Source organism: Mastigoproctus giganteus, chromosome 4, assembly GCF_048544385.1.
Source record: "Mastigoproctus giganteus isolate SK-2022 chromosome 4, ASM4854438v1, whole genome shotgun sequence".
In the NCBI taxonomy this organism is placed as follows: domain Eukaryota; kingdom Metazoa; phylum Arthropoda; class Arachnida; order Uropygi; family Thelyphonidae; genus Mastigoproctus; species Mastigoproctus giganteus.
Window position 1 is genome coordinate 40,843,690 of NC_143578.1, and position 20,183 is coordinate 40,863,872.

The 20,183-nt window shown below is 36.6% G+C and overlaps 1 protein-coding gene across 1 annotated transcript in view; it reads left to right on the forward strand.

The window, feature by feature from the left end:
- Positions 1-20,183, forward strand: part of LOC150086646 (telomerase reverse transcriptase-like) — an 83,952-nt gene that overhangs the window by 40,230 nt on the left and 23,539 nt on the right. Inside the window, exons 9-13 of the mRNA XM_090372216.1 lie at positions 5,699-5,773; positions 8,819-9,035; positions 15,830-15,919; positions 18,359-18,460; positions 18,656-18,722. Coding sequence (XP_090228342.1) covers positions 5,699-5,773; positions 8,819-9,035; positions 15,830-15,919; positions 18,359-18,460; positions 18,656-18,722 — 551 coding nt within the window. The remainder of the gene's footprint in view (positions 1-5,698; positions 5,774-8,818; positions 9,036-15,829; positions 15,920-18,358; positions 18,461-18,655; positions 18,723-20,183) is intronic.

The window sequence follows — 20,183 nt, forward strand, 5'->3', positions numbered from 1 at the left end:
AAATTTAATATACATAAAGCAATCAAATTTATTAAAAATTATTGGGTAGGACGACTTTCACTGTCTCTAACGGAATCACTGCTATCTGTTGATTTTTTCTTTTTGTGCGACTTTAACAAGGAATCTTTCCAATGACACTTGCTTTTGCCTCCTTTTGAGGATTTCACGGAAATCAGATTCATCGCTTGCACTATTACAAAACGAGGAGGCACGCTTGATACACATAAACAAAGCTGCGCGCGTGTAGCAACTGAATAAACAACACCGTAAAGGCAGAGATACACTATTAACACCTCACATTTTACTAAAGCACATTTCTTGGGGTTACTACCATAAAACAAAAACAATTTCCAGTTGCGTTCCTGCTAGTGGAATCTGTTATAAACTGGTAGTAAACTCGATCTAATTGCATTTGCGATTATACTGATAGCTGGAATTTTTGGTTTTTATGTTATTATGGTGAAATGTGTTTCCCCTTCACTGATATAAAAAACCATAAATACATTTTCAAAATCTTCTCTTCATTCCTATCGGGTTGCGTTCGACTGCCATTTCTTGTAAACACAAAGGCTAATTGTGCATAAGTGAATTCGGTTCGTGTTATATAAGATATCGTTCCCCTATTTATAAATCGTGTATGATCGAATTCGTGTAGTGTAAACACGTGTTATACGAGGACTGACACTGCTCGTATTGCAAGACCTCGTTCGTTTATCAAGTTAAAATTTATTAAAAATTTTTGCTCGTCTTGCAAAACACTCGCATACCAAGTTACTCGTAATCCAAGGTACCACTATACTTGGATTTTAGGAAAGCATTTGATACTGTTGCATATAAAAGACTGCTGTACAAATTGGAGCAGTATGGCATAAGGGGAAGTTGCTGCTATGGATAAAGGGAAGGCTGAGTGGAAGAAGACAGAGTGGTATTCAATGGACACTGCTCTTCGTGGAGTCCCCCAGGGTTCGGTGTTGGGTCCATTGTTGTTTTTTGTATTTATCAATGATATTGTAGAAGGTATATCAGGCTTAATGTCCAAGTTTCCAGAGAATGCAAAGGTTGGCAGGGTTGTTAATGACAGTAATGAGAGTATGCTTCTGCAGCAGGATCTAGAAAAGTTGGGCAGATGGGCTGAGAAATGGCAACATAAGTTTAACATTGACATGTGCAAAATACTGCTTATGGGATGCGGTAACCCCAGAGTAACCTACCAACTGTGTGGTACTACAATCAGAGTAGTGGAGAATGAAAAAGACCTGGGGGTTATTGTGCAGCCAGATCTGCCTGCTAGCAAAATTCCTGTATATCCTTGGTCCTTGAGGTTGTCACAGACATTCTCTCAGATATGCCAGACAAGCTGTACTTGCTACCTGGGAGTCTAAAACGCTGATGGAACTGATATTCGGGTGACACTCAAGTCAAGTGGACCCAATTTCGGCGAAGTTCGGACGGTCTGTGACAGCCAAATCCTCTGCTTGCACCTTCACGATGGTGGGACTGATAGTAATCCTGAGTATAACCTCCATGCACAAGTACATGGTGGGTGACCACCCAGGTGTGAACCAACGTAAGAAGGGGTCGAGGTTTGGCGCCCACACCACATGGAGGAATGCCGCCCCTCTATGTTACCAGGCAGTACTAGGTGGTAGATGACTCTCATCAACCGGTGCAATACCACCACTTTGCTTATTGGAGGCTCGAAGTGGTGGAACCCATGTTTAGTCTCTAGAGCTAAGTTCCAGTCAACCCTTCCCTATCTCTTCCATCATGCAGTATGATTGACTTTTGAGGTTATGATGAACATCGTGGCGAGATCCAATATTCCTTACATTTCGAGGGTACAGCTCTAAAACGGTGTTCGCAGGCCGGCCGCTTGTTAGTACACCGGACCGAACCTATTGGTAACTCTCTAGGAGGCTTCCGGATCAGCTAGTGTATAATCTTGCTACCTCTAGTCTGCCAGATAGTGACTGGAGGGAGTCCGAGTAGTGTGTATGTGGGGAGCATTGTCGAGGCCATGTTATGTCAAGGGTCTGGGTATATTCTTACCATGTGTATGCCATATCCAAAAATTTCATTACTTCATACAGCATGTCCCACCCACTTTTTCTTACTATTGGATACACCATGAATTGTCAAACTAATAGAGCAAGCTTATCTGCAAAAAGATCTAAACCTCCCAAGCACTTCCTAATTCATTTCACAAATATACATGGTCTCAATTCTAATCTCAACAATGTCCATTTCCACTTGCAGTCTGCCAAACCCCATGTACTTTTACTGAGAGAATCTCAGTTATCGGTTGATTCAACTACTGCTCATTTCAGATGCCCAAATTATTCGCTGTATGATTCCTTTCGCCTCAAAGGTGGTACTTATACATATGTCCGTTCTGATATTCCCTGTCAGAGACTTGGCAATTTGGAATCTCCTCTCTTTAATCTTCTCTGGCTTAAAATCTCTCTACCTCATTGTGTCAAATTCATCTGTTGTATCTACCGTTCTCCCAACTCCACTAATCACTTGGAGCTCTTTGACTTCCTCTCTTTGCAACTTGACTTTCTCCAATCCAACTTTTCTAACAGTGAGGTAATTTTCCTTGGTGATTTTAATGTTCACAACTACAGCTGGCTTCCGTTTTCTAGTCACACCGACCCGGCTGGTCGAGATGCTGAGGCTTTTGCAATTACTAATGACCTTGCATAGATTAATCATTTACCTACAAGAATACCGGACAATCCTAATCATACAGTCAACACGCTTGATCTTTTTCTCACAAACAACCCTTCCTTTAGGCACTTCAGATCACAACTTGGTGATTGTCTCTTCTCCAATGGCTATTTCATGGCTATTCCCAAGAATGCAAAATGGGATGACCTGCGAGATTTCTTTTCTTCTTTTCCTCAGTCAGATTACTGTTTAAAAAGTTCTGATGTCAACATTTGCTCAGATCGTGTCAGTGAAATTATTCTTGCAGGAATGGAATTCTTTATCCCACACTCCACTTTAAAATCTCGTCCTTTATCTAAACCTTGGTTTTCCAATAAATGTGCTAAGGCTGTTCAAGAGAAGAATGTTGCATATCGAATTGGCTTGTTTCTAATTCTACAGTTTCATTTTCTGCCTACACCAAAGCTCGCAACAATTGTAAAGAAGTTATTAATCAGTCCAAACTAGAGTTTGAACAGTAGAAAAGTAGAAAACTAAGAGTAGAAAACTTGCTTCTTGCCCTAATGGTAGCCAAGCATTCTGGTCTCTTGCCAAAGCTATTGGCCACAACTTTTGCCCATCTCTGCTCCCACCTGTGTACAAACCAGATGGTTCTGTTGTTACTTCAGCCAAGGATAAAGCTGACCTGCTAGCATCCCATTTTTATTCCAACTCATGTATTAATGATCTTGGTAAAACACCTCCCACCATTCCCAACATGCTCCATTCAATGCCTCCCGTGGTCTTCTGTCAAAAGGATGTCAGAAGGATTTTGATGAATCTTGATGCTAAGAAAGCTCCAGGTCTTTGCCGCCTTTTTTCACTTTCTTATTCCAAAGGTGTTTTTCCTTCTGCTTGAAAATTTGCTCATATCCAGCCAGTTCCTAAAAAGGGTGACAAATCCCTCCCATCCAATTATCGTCCCATTGCAATTACTTCTACTCTTTCTAAAGTGATGGAGAAATCAATTAACCGCCAACTCTTAAACTACCTAGAAACCTTCCGTCTGATCAATGATCGCCAGTATGGATTCCGTCAGTGTCGATCCACTGGTGATATTCTGGCTTATGTTACCCATTTATCGACTAATTCAATGGAAAGGTTCGGTGAAACACAAGTTGTTGCTCTTGACATCTCAAAGACTTTCAATCGTGTTTGGCATAAAGGTCTTCTAAACAAGCTTCCATCTTATGGTTTGCCAACTGCTTTTAGTAATTGGTTATCTAGTTTTCTCTCTGATTGCTCACTGAGGGTGATAGTAGATGGCTCTCTGTCTTCTAACTTCTCCACTAATGCCGGAGTCCCCCAAGGTTTAGTTTTTTCCCCCACTCTTTTCCTCTTGTATATTAATGACCTTCTTCCATTGACTGGAAATCCTATCCATAGTTTTGCTGACGATAGCACATTGCATTCTACTTTCCATTTTGAGAAACCTTGCCCTGCTTAATCAGCTTCAACTTCTCGAAAATCTGCTACCAATTCCTTAAATGCCGATCTTCAGGTAATTCTCCAGTGGGGCAAAGACAACTTAGTTGATTTCAACCCTTCTAAAACTCAGTCTTATCTTATATCTCGCAAAAAGGATTCTTCTGCTCCTATGCTTATCTTTAGTGACACTCCGATTTCTAGGCAAAATGATATATCTCTTTTGGGGATTACCCTGACTTCTAATCTCTCTTGGCACAAGCACATTACAAATATTGCTTCCTCTGCATCTAAAAAACTTGGTTTTCTCTTTCGCTCTCTGCGTTACTTTTCTTCCAAACAGCTGCTCACTCTGTATAAATCGCAAATCAGCCCTGCCATGGAATATTGTTCCCACATCTGGGGTGGTGCCCCCGAAACCTCTCTCAGGCTTCTTGATTCCATTCAGAAGAGGAGCAGTTAGGTTAATTAATGATTCATCTCTAACAGTCTCTCCACTCGTTGTCTCATAAACATACTGTTTCTGCTGTATGCCTCTTCTACAGATACTTCCATGGTCACTGTTCTTCTGAATTTGCTTCTATAATTCCTGCTCTTTCTTTCAAAACAGTCCGAACACGTGCCACCACCAGCCAACATCCATTTACTGTCCAACTTCAAACTCACAGAACCAACTTTTCATCTTCCTCATTTATTCATTCAACTGCCGTTTTCTAGAACAACCTTCCTTCATACGTATTTCCTGAAAATTACAGTCTACAGAAGTTCAAGTCCAATGTCAACAAAAATCTTCTTTCGTCTTCTCAACCTCCTACCTAAGCATGGTACTAAGTACTATAGATTATAATACCTCTCGTGTTTACATAAAAAAAAATATATCATTGATATACTGGAATTTTGCTAGCAGGGATAAGGAGGTAATTATCCCTTTGTATAAGGAAATAGTCAGGCCACACCTTGAGTACTGCATACAAGTATGGAGGCCTCATTTTAGGAAGGCTGTTGAACTGCTGGAATGAGTACAGAGAAGGGCAACAAGATTGGTGAGGGGAAAAAGGGGTTGCTCTTACCAAGGAAGGCAAGGTTCTGTAAATTTCAGTGTGTGAAGGCACCTGCGAGGAGATCTGATTGAGGTGCATAATGCCTTGAATGGTTTGAGCAAGCGAGCTTGCTCAAACCATTCAAGGCCTTAACTTGCTGATGTGTGGAAATTTGCCTTTAGCCAGTGGGTGGTTGAGTGCTAGAAAAAATGTCCATCTACGTTGTAGAAGTTGATAGCTTAAATAATTTAAAAATAAAACTAGACAAACTTTTGGAGCGAATGGATGGATAAAGTGTGTGTTTTTTTTTTTTTTTTTTGGCTGATGCTGTATAAGCATGCTTTCTTGCATCATATGCCTCTACTAATGCTAACACACACACAGACATGCATAAAAATGAATTAGATTTAGAAATATTATTTTGTTTTTGTTTAATACTGTGCATGCATGTGTTGTTTGTTCTTCTTAAAAGCCTTTATTGTAGACTATGTTTTTATGTTTGTGAAAATTTCATAACCTTATAGGGAGTTGATGAGTATCTAGATCGTAGTGTACAGCTTAGGATATTAGAAGCGTATATCAGCAAATGCATCTTAAAGGTTAGTGTTCTTGTTATGCAATCCTGGCTCTTTAATCTAGTAAAATTTTCTATTCTAGTTGCCTTTGTAGCCACAGGAAATTGTTGATCTCAGATCTAATAATCAAAGGTATGGTTATTTGAAATTATTTCTGAAAAGAAAGGGGAAAAAAAACATGATGTATATATACCTGTTCACTCACAAAGTTACCGAATTATTTCATTTTTATATTCCCATTTTTGAAAGAAAAATTTATTTTTCCATACTAATTTTAATACCGAAATTCTTTTTGAATTTTTGCACTGAATGTGGCAGTGTTCTTTGACTGTTATAAATAGAGCTGATTAATTGTGCATAACACAATTATCTCATTGATATTTCTCCTCACTAATTATAAATCACTTTTAACTCCATAATTTTATCACCTTTAAATTTATCAGTGTATTGTATTTTATTTTATATTAAATATACAGTCTTATCCTATATTTAATTCTTTCATAGTGCTTGGTTAGCTGACCTTGAGAATAATTAACTTAGAGAGCATGTGCAAAAATAGAATATTAAACTTTACTGTTTTTGAAGAGGAACTACAAAAGAGTTACAGGTTCCTCCATATTAGTCCAGCAATAGATGTTGTATAGAAATCAGGAACGAAACTACAAATTATGGGCTCCCTTATCCCATGAAATTCTCACATGTGCTCCCCATTCTCTTTAAGAATTATGCCAACCAACCATACAATTTCCCCTGATCCTTTTGACCTTCTTTGCCTTCATTTTTAGTGAAGATCGAGTAAAGGATATTTAGACCTCTTGTACTTTTTTCTGACATGATGAAATAAGTAATAGTTATGTAGGCGATTCAAAAAACAAACCCTCTAAATGTAACACTTGACCACAAATTCCAACCAGTAGGAGGTAGGTTAAAGTCATCCATAATGAGGCATTTACTCTTGCTTACCCATTCAAGTTGCCTAAACATATTTTTATTGTATTCCCCATAATCATTAGCTTTACATTATCACTAGATAATTCACACCATATTGATTCTGTATCCACCTGGACTTCATCATACTCAGGTAATCTGACTGCTTTCGATTCACTTTTGATAAGAAGCATAAACCTCCCTCCCCTACACCTCTCTTCATCTCTCCTGAATACGTTATAATCAGTATAGTGAAATTTCTGGATGATGCCATGTCTCAGTTAGCCCTGCAATATCAGCTTTAGATGATGTCACCAGTGACTCCAATTCAATTTGTTAATGACACTTCTGTCATGTGAACAGGTTAAATTTTTTTTACCACCCTTATACATGCATTAAACTGCTTAAGTGGTTTTGTTGGTTGATGTGTATGCATATGTTATCCCATGCATATGTTATATTCCAGTCTCTCAAAGAAATCGCAAATGGAACTTTGTGTATGTTTCTAATTAATTTCCCAATGGATCCTCCTCCTCTCCCTCAATTAGCAGTTCTGCCTGAACTCAACACTTCCTCTGTATGTAAGAATATATTATAAAAGTGATAAATATAGATTTTTAGGAAAAATATGAGCCGTGATTATACAAGTGGACATTGTTACTATATACAGTACAGGAATACCGCGCTATGCGAAACCGCGCTGATCAAGGTATTATTAGTATGTATTTTAATGTAATGCATTCCAACAATTTGATTATATGGGTAGAGTTGCAAAAATATGTAGGTGTTTGTTTACCATAAATTGATGCACACGAAGTTCTTGCAAAAAAAGAAATTAAAATGATAAATATGAAAAATACTAGTAAGTACAGTAAAAATTATTTTTATTGCAGTATGTACATACCAAAAGAATATAAGTGAAGTATGTACTGTATTTTTATTTTGAAAAATAACTGATCAACTTAGTTTGCGCAGTTCTTTTTCTTCTTTTTATCTGCATACATCTCTTTATAACATCGAATATCATTTTGCAACGCCTGCCTTACTTTCATACCTCGTTCGATGTTTGTATCTAGAAGAACACTCAGCGCCATTACATTTCTTCTTTCCACTCATATTTGCTTGTAAAGGTGTAACGTTTTTAAAAAATATAATCATTAATAAAAATACACAGCGAAAAATATTTGTACAGCTTACGCACAATCAACGACCTCACCGCTCGGAATCTAGAGCATTTACTAATCTATAAATGCTAGCAGAGTCCGTATATAATGGGAGTTGTGACAACAGTCAGCATGGCCTTGAATCCATAACGCATGGGCCTACATGCTGGCATTATAATACATACATACATATCAAATGTATTGGTGCATAACACAGTTAATTTTTTTTCAGTTTGTAAACCGCACTATAGCGAAACCTGCGTTGTTCGAAACCGTGTTATGTGAGGTATTCCTGTATATAGTTGAATTGAAATGTAAAATTTAACTTTCTCTTACAATGCATGGAGACAATGTCTACTTATTTCATGGAAGCAGTAAAACTTTGGGATCTTGTATCTGTTATTAGTTATTTTCAGTTTTATAAAATGAAAATGAAAACAGTAAAATAGTATACTTTACCTTTTTAATTACTATTTATTATTATTATTTTTTTTTTTTTTTTTTTGCATTTATTCAATACACCCCTACTTCAACTAACACAAGTAATGCATTCCTAGTAAAGTTTGCATTAGTTGAATTTTTGCTGTTTGAATAATTTTTTCCCATAAACATGATGGGAGCTTGTGTTCCTGACTGACCTCAAAAAAAAAGCATATTTTTATCATAGAAGTGGAGCTGAATAGCAATTTATTATACAAGTTCTAGTTTAAATATTATTTAATAACATAAAACTTGCATAAGCTTAAACCTAGCTTATGCAAGTGTTTAAACCTTAAAAATGGTTACTATAAAAACTTAGTTTAATTCCCCAACCTATGGTTCTTAATCTTTAGTCAGCTATGTATCCCCTTCAAATGCTTTGGGAGGAGAAGAGAAGGGAAGCTTCCATTAGTCTACTATGTTAGTTGAGGAAAGGCTGTGTATTTCTTGTGTTTAATCATTAGTTTTTTAATTCTCAGAACTTTGTTATATTTTTCAGTTTGGTAAACATTACTTTCATATGCTACAAGGAATCAGTCAAGGAGGTATTTTGTCTTCATATCTTTGTAATATTTATCTTGCTGCTATGGAGAAGGAAGCACTGAGTGATCTTGGACAATTAGATACAGAACTGATGCTACGAATGATGGATGATTTTCTCTTCATCACTCCTGATAAAAAGAGAGCAGACTTGTTTATACAAATTATGACTAAAGGTATTGAATGATATTTGTGTGCTACTTTATTTATATGTTCACATGTGTTATTTCTCTTCTCAACTCATGTGCTGAATGAAGGAAACTTAGTTTTGCAATTGTATCTCATTTTTAGCACCAAATGTACCGGTAAACTTTTTAAATGAAATAATCCTAATTTACAGTCATAAATCCAGAATGTCCTACTTTACAAAAATTACATGACTATTATACATGGAATGTGCATTTTTTTTTTTTCCTGCCTTGTTTGTAAGATCATGGTTATGGTCTGAGACCAATTTATTAAAAACTGAATAAAAAATTCACCAGAAAAATTCTGTGAAGACAATAATGGTGATCAAATATTATATAGGGTGAGTATTGAATTGGCCACTTTGGAATCAATAACTCTAGCTATTGCTTTGAGCATCTCAAATTTTCTACAGAGGTTACCAGAACAGTAAAAAATTTCCATCTGGTGTTGTAGATGTGGATTGGGTTTGTTAAGGGGAAATCTTACCTGATCAATTTGATTGGATGCTACAATATGGTCACAAAGGAACTGGATGCAGAAAGTAATTTTGATGTTGTATACTTGGATTTCAGGCAAACTTTTGATACAGTTGCACATAAAAGGCTGCTGTACAAATTGGAGCAGTATGACATTAAGGGAAAATTTCTGCTATGGATAAAAGGATGGTTGAGTGGGAGAAGATGGAGAGTGGTAATCAATGGCCACTGTTCATCGTGAGCTAAAGTTATTAGTGGAGTCCCCCAGGATTTGGTTTTGGGACCATTGTTGTTTTCTATATTTAACAATGATATTGATGAAGATATAACAGGTTTAATATCCAAGTTTGCAGATGACACAAAGTTTGACAGGGTTGTTAATGACAGTAACACAGTACGCTGCTGCAAAAGGATCTGGAAAAGTTGGGCAGGTGGGCTAAGAGGTGGCAACTAACATTTAACATTGACAAATGCAAAGTACTACATATGGGTAGCAGTAATCCCAGAGTAACGTACAAACTGTGCAATACTACACTCAAGGTAATGAAAAATTAAAAATATCTGGGTAATTGTGCAGTTAGATATGAAGTTTTTAGAGCAGTGCAAAGAGGCTGCTAGAGCAGCTCACTGGATCTTGTCCATGATATGTAGGAACTTTGCTAGCAGGGATAAGGATGTCATGATCCCTTTGTATAAGGCAATGGTCAGGCACACCTTGAGTACAGCATGCAGGGCTGGAAGCCTCATTTTAGGAAGGATGTAGAGTTGCTGGAATGAGTACAGAGAAGGGCTACAAGATTGGTGAGGGGAACAATGGGGTGTTCTTACCAAGAAAGGCATAAGTTCTGCAAATTGCAGTGTCTGGAGACTATGCACCTGCAAGGTGATCTGATTAAGGTATATAAGGCTTTTAATGGTTTGAGCAAACTCAATGCTGATAGGATTCTTCCTATTGCTCAGATGAGGGGACAGAAATTCAAATTGAGGAAAGACAATTGCAGAATAGATGTGCAGAAATTTTTCCTTTAGCCAGTGAGTGATTGATTGTTGGAACAAACTTCCATCTGTTGTTGTGGAATTTGGTAGCTTAAATAAATTCAAGGAAGAACTGGAAAAACTTTTGGAACAAATGGATAGGGGGGGGGGTGTGTGTGTGTGTGTGTGTGTGTGTGTGTGTGTGTGTGTGTGTGTGTGAGAGAGAGATGCTGTATAAGCTTGCTTTCTTGCATCATATCCCACTACTAATGATAATGCAAATGTATCAGCACAATAATACTCCATCCTGTAAAAACAAGGACTTCTATTCATCTTTTAGTTTAGGTAAACGAGCTTCCAGAATCATTTGGGCTTTTTCAAAGTCCTGAACAGAATCACACTGAACACTTTAGGACAAGTTGTAATTCTTGATTAGGAAAGTTGTAGAGTACACTTTGTTTATTGCAATGACAACTGCATTGAAGGAGGAATGGTGCTAGATTTCAATTTGCAATTATGAACTGATCAAAATTCTTCTACAAATGATCATTGCTATCATTCAAGCTGAAGGCAGCCATTAATTTCTTTATCATTGGTTACTCTAATTACTTTTGAGTGGATGATATAAATTAATTATATAATTGTGAACATGTCAATTTTCCTGTAGCTCTTTGATTGCATGAACAAAGTATAGAGGAAAACAAATAAATAAATACTAACAGAATATGCTAAATTCCTTCATATGTAACTTTGTAAAATAATAAGAGAAGTTTACCTCAATATAGTACGTAGAACACTTCCGTATGATACTCTCCAGAAATTAAAACTTAAAAAAATCAAAAAACTTACATTAGAGTAACAAATAATTTAAAAAATTAAAAATCAATTTAACGCAATTAAAAATAAGAAAATTAATTAAAAGAATTTAACAAAAAAATTGCAAAATGATTTTCCTTCCTGAAGCTGACAATGTCGACCATACTTTTTGACCATATGTCGTGATCACAGGAATGAAAATTACCGAATAGGGGTGAGTGTGAAACTTAAATAGGGATTATTTGTCTTCGCACATGCACATAAAAGCCCTAACATTAGCAGATTAACACTATACTGAACAATCGCCCAGTCCTTTCCTCATTCCCAACACAAATTAATGACCTGATATACATTTCTTGCGGTGATTGTGACTCATTCTACCAGGGTTCGACGCGTTTTCCTTTGAATATTCGTGTTAATCAACATGCGGCCTCAGTTCATGCTTCTTGTTCAGCAGCATCAGAATTAGCCTTTCACGCCATTAACAAAAAACATACTTTTTATTTAACGAGGCCAAAATACTTAGTGTCCAACGTAATTATACGAGACTATTAATTGCAACAACCGTAGAAATTAAATTCTGTTAATGTTTGTCAGCCATATCTCATCTCCGATTCGTGGGCTTTTACGTAAACGTGCATGCGCGAAGATAAATAATCCCTATTTAAGTTTCATACTCACCCCTATTCAGTAATTTTCATTCCTGTGATCACGACATATGGCTGAAAAGCATTGTCAGCTTCGGGAAGGAAAATCATTTTGCAATTTTTTCGTTAAATTCTTTTAATTAATTTTCTTATTTTTAATTGCGTTAAATTGATTTTTAATTATTTTTTAAATTATTTGTTACTCTAATGTAAGTTTTTTTTGATTTTTTTCGCTTTAATTTCTGGAGAGTATCATACGGAAGTGTTCTACATACTATATTGAGGTAAACTTCTCTTATTATTTTACAAATATTGATATCAACAGAACGTATTAAGCATTACAGCTCTGATTCATACTATCTACTTCATATGTAACGTATGAATAGAACTCTGCATTTCTCAATGATTACAAATAGAAAGGGTGCAAGAATATTTGCTGATGCTATCGAGGCAGTGTTAGGTGGGTCGGAAAACTGATAGCTTGGGGGGATGCAAGGACTAATAGTTTAACAGTAGCCGCAGGCAGAGGTGAAGGTGATTCTTGCACAACTTCTATTAGAATAAGTAGCAACCTGGAGCGAGGGGTGTTGGGGGTTTCAGGGACGAATGGCAGTCATCGTGAAACAGGTGGGTATATGGGATGTGTTAGAGTAACTAAAAATAAGAATAGGTGCATGTATACTTGCATGTATACCAATGCTAGAAGTATAGTAAATAAATTTGATGAATTTGAAGTGTTGGTCAAGACATCAAAGGCGGATATTGTTGGAATATCAGAGACGTGGTGTCACACAGATATAAGGAATGCAGAACTGGAATTTGGGGAGTACGATGTGTACAGAAAGGATAGACAGGATAGGAAGGGAGGAGGTGTTATGCTGTTAATAAAGAAAAACATAAAATCAAAAGAAGTGCATCCAGTTGATATAGATGAACAGTGCACTGTTGAGTCAGTTTGGTGTGACATAAGCACTGCGAAAGCAAAAATAAGAGTAGGAGTGTGTTATAGGCCTAATGACTCGAATGAGTACAATGAACAATTGTACGGAGAAATAGAGTGGGCTAGTAAATCTGAATGTCTTATAATGGGGGATTTTAACTTCCCAGATATTGACTGGAACTTGTGGGTTGGGCACTCACACACTAGTCAGACTTTTGTGGATTTATTGGATGATTGTTTTTTACAGCAGCATGTTCGAGAGGCAACCAGAGAAAGTAATACTCTTGATCTGGTTATCAGCAGTGATCATTCATGTATTAGGAATTTGCAGATAAAAGAACCATTAGGTGGCAGTGGTCACAGTGTACTGACGTGGGATTTACTTAAAGATTTAATTACCATCAGGGGTAAAGGAAAGGGTTTTTGCTTCCGTAAAGGCGAGTACAGTGGTCTCCGACAGTTTTTAAATTCTGTACAGTGGTATCAACTGATGATGTTACCAACAGTAAATTCTAAGTGGGAAGCATTCAAGGAATTAATCGTGGAAGCTACTAAAAGTTTCATACCTATTAAGAAATATTGTTCAAGGTTTAGGCCTAAATGGTTGTCAAATGAACTAATGAGACTCGTAACAGAGTAGAAAAATGCATGGGATGCATATAAATTATCAAGCGACTCAGAAGCCTATGGCAGATATAAGTTAGTCTGTAATCAGGTCACAAAGGAGGTTCGGCAGGCGAAGGCAGATTACGAGAAATCCTTGGCAAAAGATGCTAAGAAAAACAGCAAGGATTTCTTTACTTATATAAACTCTAAAAGGAAGGGGATGAATCAGATTGGTCCACTTGACATCGATGTTTCAACTGTTGATGATCCTGCTCAGATAGCAAACAAACTGAATGAGTATTTTGCATCTACATTCACACGTGAGGAATTATTAAGGTTTGAAAATGGCAGGAAGTTATCAAATTGTAGCAGGATACTTAATGATTTTGTAATAACTGAGAGCAAAGTGGAAGAGAAATTGTTGAAGTTAGATGTAAGAAAAGCACCTGGGATGGATGGGATCTATCCAGTTATATTAAAGGAGGCGGCAAAGCAACTAAGCAAACCCTTAGCCATAATTATGAGAGCATCCTTGGACTCAGGGGAGGTTCCCACGGACTGGAGATGTGCAAATGTATCCCCAATTCACAAAGGGGGATCGAAGGGTGACACGAGTAATTACAGACCAGTTAGTTTAACTTCTGTTCCGGGTAAAATAATGGAGTCACTGGTTAAAGATGCATTGCAGGATCATCTAGACAAGACTCCGGCAATAATTCAGACACAGCATGGGTTTGTTAAGGGAAAGTCTTGTCTGACAAATTTGATAGGATATTATGATGTGGTTACAAAGGAACTGGATGCAAAAAATAATTTTGATATCATATATTTGGATTTCAGGAAAGCTTTTGACACTGTTGCGCATGGAAGACTATTGTACAAATTGGAGCAGAATGGTATTAAGGGTAAGTTGCTACAATGGATAAAAGGATGGTTAAGTGGGAGAAGACAGAGGGTGGTAATCAATGGGTGCTGCTCTTCTTGGACTAATGTTATTAGTGGAGTCCCACAGGGTTCGGTGTTAGGTCCACTGTTGATTTGTATATTTATCAATGATATTGATGAAGGTATATCAGGCTTAATGTCGAAGTTTGCAGATGATACAAAGGTTGGCAGGGTTGTTAATGACAGTAATGGCAGTGTGCTACTGCAACAGGATCTAGATAATTTGGGCAGATGGGCTAAGAAGTGGCAACTGAAGTTTAACCTTGACAAATGCAAAGTACTGCATATGGGTAGAAGTAACCCCAGAGGAATGTACCAACTGTGTGGTACTACACTTAAGGTGGTAGAAAATGAAAAAGACCTGGGAGTAATTGTGCAGGCAGATATGAAGTTTTCTGAGCAATGCAGACAGGCTGCCAGGTCAGGTCATGGGGTTTTGTCAATGATATATAGGAATTTTGCTAGCAGGGAAAAGGAGGTAATTATCCCTCTGTATAAGGCAATGGTCAGGCCACCTTGAGTACTGCGTACAGGTCTGGAGGCCTCATTTTAGGAAGGATGTAGATTTACTTGAGCGTGTACAGAGAAGGGCAACAAGATTGGTGAGGGGAATGAAGGGATCCTCTTATCAAGAGAGGCTTAAGTTCTGCAAATTGCAGTGGCTGGAGACTAGGCACCTGCACGGTGATCTGATTGAGGTGTATAAGGCCTTGAATGGGTTCAGCACGCTGAATTCTGATGGGATCCTTCCACTTGTTCAGATTACGAACCTAAGGGGGCATAAATTCAAATTAAGAAAGGACAGATGTAGAATAGATGTGCGGAAATTTGCCTTTAGCCAGCGGGTGGTTAATTGCTGGAACAAACTTCCATCTGTCGTTGTGGAAGTTGATAGGTTGAATAAATTTAAGGAGGAACTGGACAGGCATTTGGAGGGAATGGTGTGATTTATTTTTTTTTATTTATTTTTTTTTTTTTTGGCTGATGCTGCATAAGCTCATTCACTTGCTTTCTTGCATCACATGCCACTACTACTACTACTACTACTACTACCCTTAGTTTTTGAACCTCTTAATCTTGTTTGCTGGTTTATTTTTTTACTGTTGTATAATATATATTTTATTATTATTTTTTTTATCTGTTATTCTCCATATTCTATATTCTCTTTTAATAATTTATTTAATTTATTAAAAGAGAATATTTATTCTCTTTTAATAAAGAGAATAATAAATATTTATTAATTTATTTATTATGTATTTAATAAATTAATAAATTATTTATTAATTAATTTATTTAATAATGATACTCTTAGTAAAGTATGCCATATTATAGATTTCAGATATTATTTTTCATTTGTTATCTGTTGATTATTTTAGGTATATATGACTTCAATTGTACTGTTAATCCAGGGAAAGTTATTGCTAATTTTAACTCTGCCTTTGGAGCTAAATGCATAAAACCTGAAGGTGAGAATTGTGTACATTAATATTTCATTTAATATGCATTTATTATTACTACATATTTGAAATGATGTTTGGTAAAAGACGAAGTTCTGAAATCAGAACCTTTCTGATATTAACTCTTCCTTTATAGTATATGAAAATGAGATTTTACAGCTTCTAGAGCTCTAGAAGCTAGTTCTTTACCTCTGTAGGTGATGTTGACGCTTGCATTTACCTGTAAAACAAGGCAACTGCAAACTTCACCAGATACTGAAAACAGCTGGATGCCCACATACCTGAACATGCAGGGGTGACTTAGGAAGTGGAGATGACTTGGCATTTCAAGGCATCTATGAGAACCATATTATCCTTAAGGGTCCTAAGATCCTTTGGGTCTCACACAGTCAGCCCCTGGAGAGTTCTTAAAAGCCTGGACTATCCAACACAGCCCCAGTGCCAACACCTACAGAAACACTGGTAGATTCATTGTTTCCTCCCCTCCCCCCCTCCACACACATTTTTGGATTGTCCTCTTCCTTGGCCTTAGATGCATCCCAGGAGACACCACAGATCCCTTGCCCTGGGGCTGTATTGATGGTCCGGGCTTCTAAGAACTCTTCCAAGACAACTGGCAGCCAGCCAGCCAGCCAACCAAACAGGCCCCATCCTTAACATTCAATCCCCTGCTGCTCTATGATGATTATCATATATTCAAAACAGACAGGCCAGAACCAATCAGCACAACACAGCTTCCTCTGAGAGCTGTGGTGGAAATCACACTCTGTCCTGCTCCCTATAATTTCAGTAAATAGTAATGCTGAGAGTATACAGGTCCCACACACATTAGCACAAATATGAAGCAGCCACAGTCTTCCGGCGCCTCCGTAGCCAGGTGGGCAGGAGCAGCGGCAGTTCGTAGCACACGCTTCTTGATTAGACCGGGATTTGAGCCCGTCACCACCAAATACGGAGGATGCGGAAAGGTCAGGGAATGACCACTGCATATTCCCGGAGCAATATGGCCTTAGTTGCTAATGCTCCTAAAAACCAAATAACAACAAAAAATAACAACCACATTCTTCCTCCTACTTCTAAATTTGTTGTTGCCACTATGAAGTAATTTCCTGGAGGTAAATTTCATTAACTAAAAACCACCAACCAAAGTTTTTTTCATTAGCTAAAAACCACCGTTGAAGGTTGCAACATATGAAAATCTTCACCCCACCCCTCCACATACTTTCTTAATTACTTTATTCTACTTTCTTTACTTTATTTCAGTCTTGTTTCCTGTATAGTGTATAGTTTTGTATTATTATTCAGCCTATGTGCTTTAAAGAATGACAACTGCTGTTCAGTAAATTTGTACATAGAATTTCGTACAGAATACAAGGTGTGGCTGTTAAATAACAAGAGTGTTGCAATAAAATAAATATAATGAAATATTTTGTACCTTACAAGTTATCCCTTTCAAAATAATTACCTTGAGCTTGCACACATTGTTCCATATATTTCTTCCAAGCATAGAAACATTTCTAGAAGTTATCTTCTGTAAGTCCTCACTTCACTCATTTTTTTCTGAATAAATTCAATGGACTGAAAATGGGTCCTCAAGTACACTTTTCAATTTAGAGAAGAGAAAAAAGTGAGGGGCTAGGACTGGTGAGTAGGGTGCACATTCACACACAGTAATTTGTTTTTCAGTCAGAAACTGGTGAACAAGGAGCACATTGTGCGCTGGAGCATTGTCTTGTTGGAGTATCCAACTGTCCTTCTGCAATTCAGATCTCAGCCTTGTCAGAACTTCAATGTAGTACTTCAGTCAAAGAATATGTTCCACCAAATTGAACTGACAGTCCAATTTGCTGGTACATATTCTTTGATTATTGCAATTCAGCTACAAGGTTTTTGCAAAAAAATAGACTACTTTTAATTACATAAATTTGTACAATTATATTTTTATGATTGTATAAATTTATTACAGTTAAAGATGTTCAGCAATGCTTTTATGAAAGCATTGTTGAACATCTTGAATTATGAGAATTATCAATATATAGGATTTTTCAAAAAAAATGAAAAACTAATTCTTTGCTAAATTTGACTTCTAGAGCTCGCTAGCTCACTCACGCACGCACTCCCACCCTCCCTCCTTCCCACACTAATATATATCACATATTTGAGTAAATATGTACAATTAAAATTTAGTTTTTTTTTGTTTTTTTTTGCAAGGACCTTATACACAAATTATAAAATATTAAGTAATGATTTATACTGTAGATGTCTAAAACAAATTCTTTTTAATGTGCTTTTAGTTTGTCTTATGTAAATGAAAAAATGTGAAGTAATAGGGCAGTGCTGTCATTCTTCATAAGAAAAGCACAGTTATGTTCTGTTGATTCAGAAACGTGTCATATTACTTAAATGTGTCTTTTTATAAAAGACATTTCTTACTTGAACTATTTTCAGTTACTTATTGTCCTATTTTAGATCCTGTGATTTGGTTTGGTCTAGCTATCAATACTGATACTGTTGAATTTTCACTTGATTTGTCAAGGTTTGCAGGATTGTGTAAGTAGCTTTTTTAATGCTTTATTTAAAATAACAATTATTCTCTTTTAGTTTATCTGAATATTATGTTCACATTACCTTTATTACAAAATCAGATTTCTTAAAAGAATTTTTCAACTGAGTGAAATCAATCACCATGCACCCGGCCTTGAAATTTCTATCTGATACCCTTCCATTAATTTTTCTTTCTTTCAGCATCACGTCACACTATGTCAAATAATATGAAAAATGTTGGACAGAATATTAGAAACAAATTAATGTTGTAAGTATTTTTTTTATTTTATGGATCTGTAGTGGTCTTAATAAATTGCTAACCAACTGTGCTTAAACAGTTAAACTGAAAGAAAGTGAAATTGCCATTGTGAAATATTTATCTTGTCATAAGGAAGTCTTGTAACTAAATAATGGAATAGGGCTCTGAATTAAATGTAGACTCTCTGCTTTAACCAATTGTATTTACATCAAGAGAAGATTTGTAGAATTGTGTCTGCCAAATGAGTATCATCTAGCATATTATGATAAATTTAAAAAATGAATGATGTAGCTAATCACTACCCCAAAAGAGGATGTTTTACCTGTGAAAACATCCTGCCATCTCAAGGTGTTTTAGTCCTATTCGAGACACTCATGAGAGTTGTTATTTGGTTTTTTAGGAGCATTAGCAACTAAGGCCATATTGCTCCGGGAATATGCGGTGGTCATTCCCTGACCTTTCCGCATCCTCCGTATTTGGTGGTGACGGGCTCGAACCCCGGTTTAATCAAGAAGCGTGTGCTACGCACTGCTGCTCCTTCCCACCTGGCTACAGGGGCCTAATACTCATGAGAGCGCACAGAAAAATAATCACTATCTCTAAAGGCTTGTAGTAGGTTATTGGTGATGGAAAATATGCTTAGCATATTGGGGATTGATTAATGAGAAGTAGGGATGGTGAAAGCCCCTTGATAATTGTTGATTTACTTTCAGACTACATATAGTCATAGTATATTGAGAAGATGAGGCAGTAAAGTGAAAGTTTCCCTTTATTGAGAAAATGAGTAACTAAGCCACTTGTTTTATTTTATTATTATTTGTTTAATTTATACACATTGTGTCAATTAATGGGCCATATGGTGTGATTACTGCATTTTAGCATTCATCTCTTGATACAGTTAACTGACTAAAATATTGAGGATTATTGTAGAACAATATAAATTCTTTTTTATCATCATAACCAACATCAAAAGATGTTATGGCTTTTGTCCTTAACCTGTGTCTGCATATGTAGAGTTAATTAGATCCCAGTGACTTTAAAAAAAAATTTTTTTTTTTTTTTGCTTCAACTTACTGTCCACATAGTGGAAACCTGCTACAGTTTTAATGAAAAGTAATTTCTTTGATTTCTGTATTGAAAATTCAAGAAATCTGTCAATTATCAAGTAAACAGGCAAAGTACAGTGTATGAAATGCTTCTAAGCCTAACTGTTAATAACTTGGTGTTTTCTGTTCTAAGTGGGAAGAAACCTATCCTCTCTTCTAAAATACTTTCAAACAACTATTTGAAAGCCATTTTTAGCCATTCAAACTTTATTTTATGATACAGAAGGACTTTCTTAATTCACAAAACAAAAAAAATACTTAAAATGCTGAAAAACAGTTGGTCCCCACTAATACATAGATGGCTTCTATGTAAAGGACCTTGCCAAGCCATTTTAGTACCTGAGGCAGGAATGAAAAATTGTGC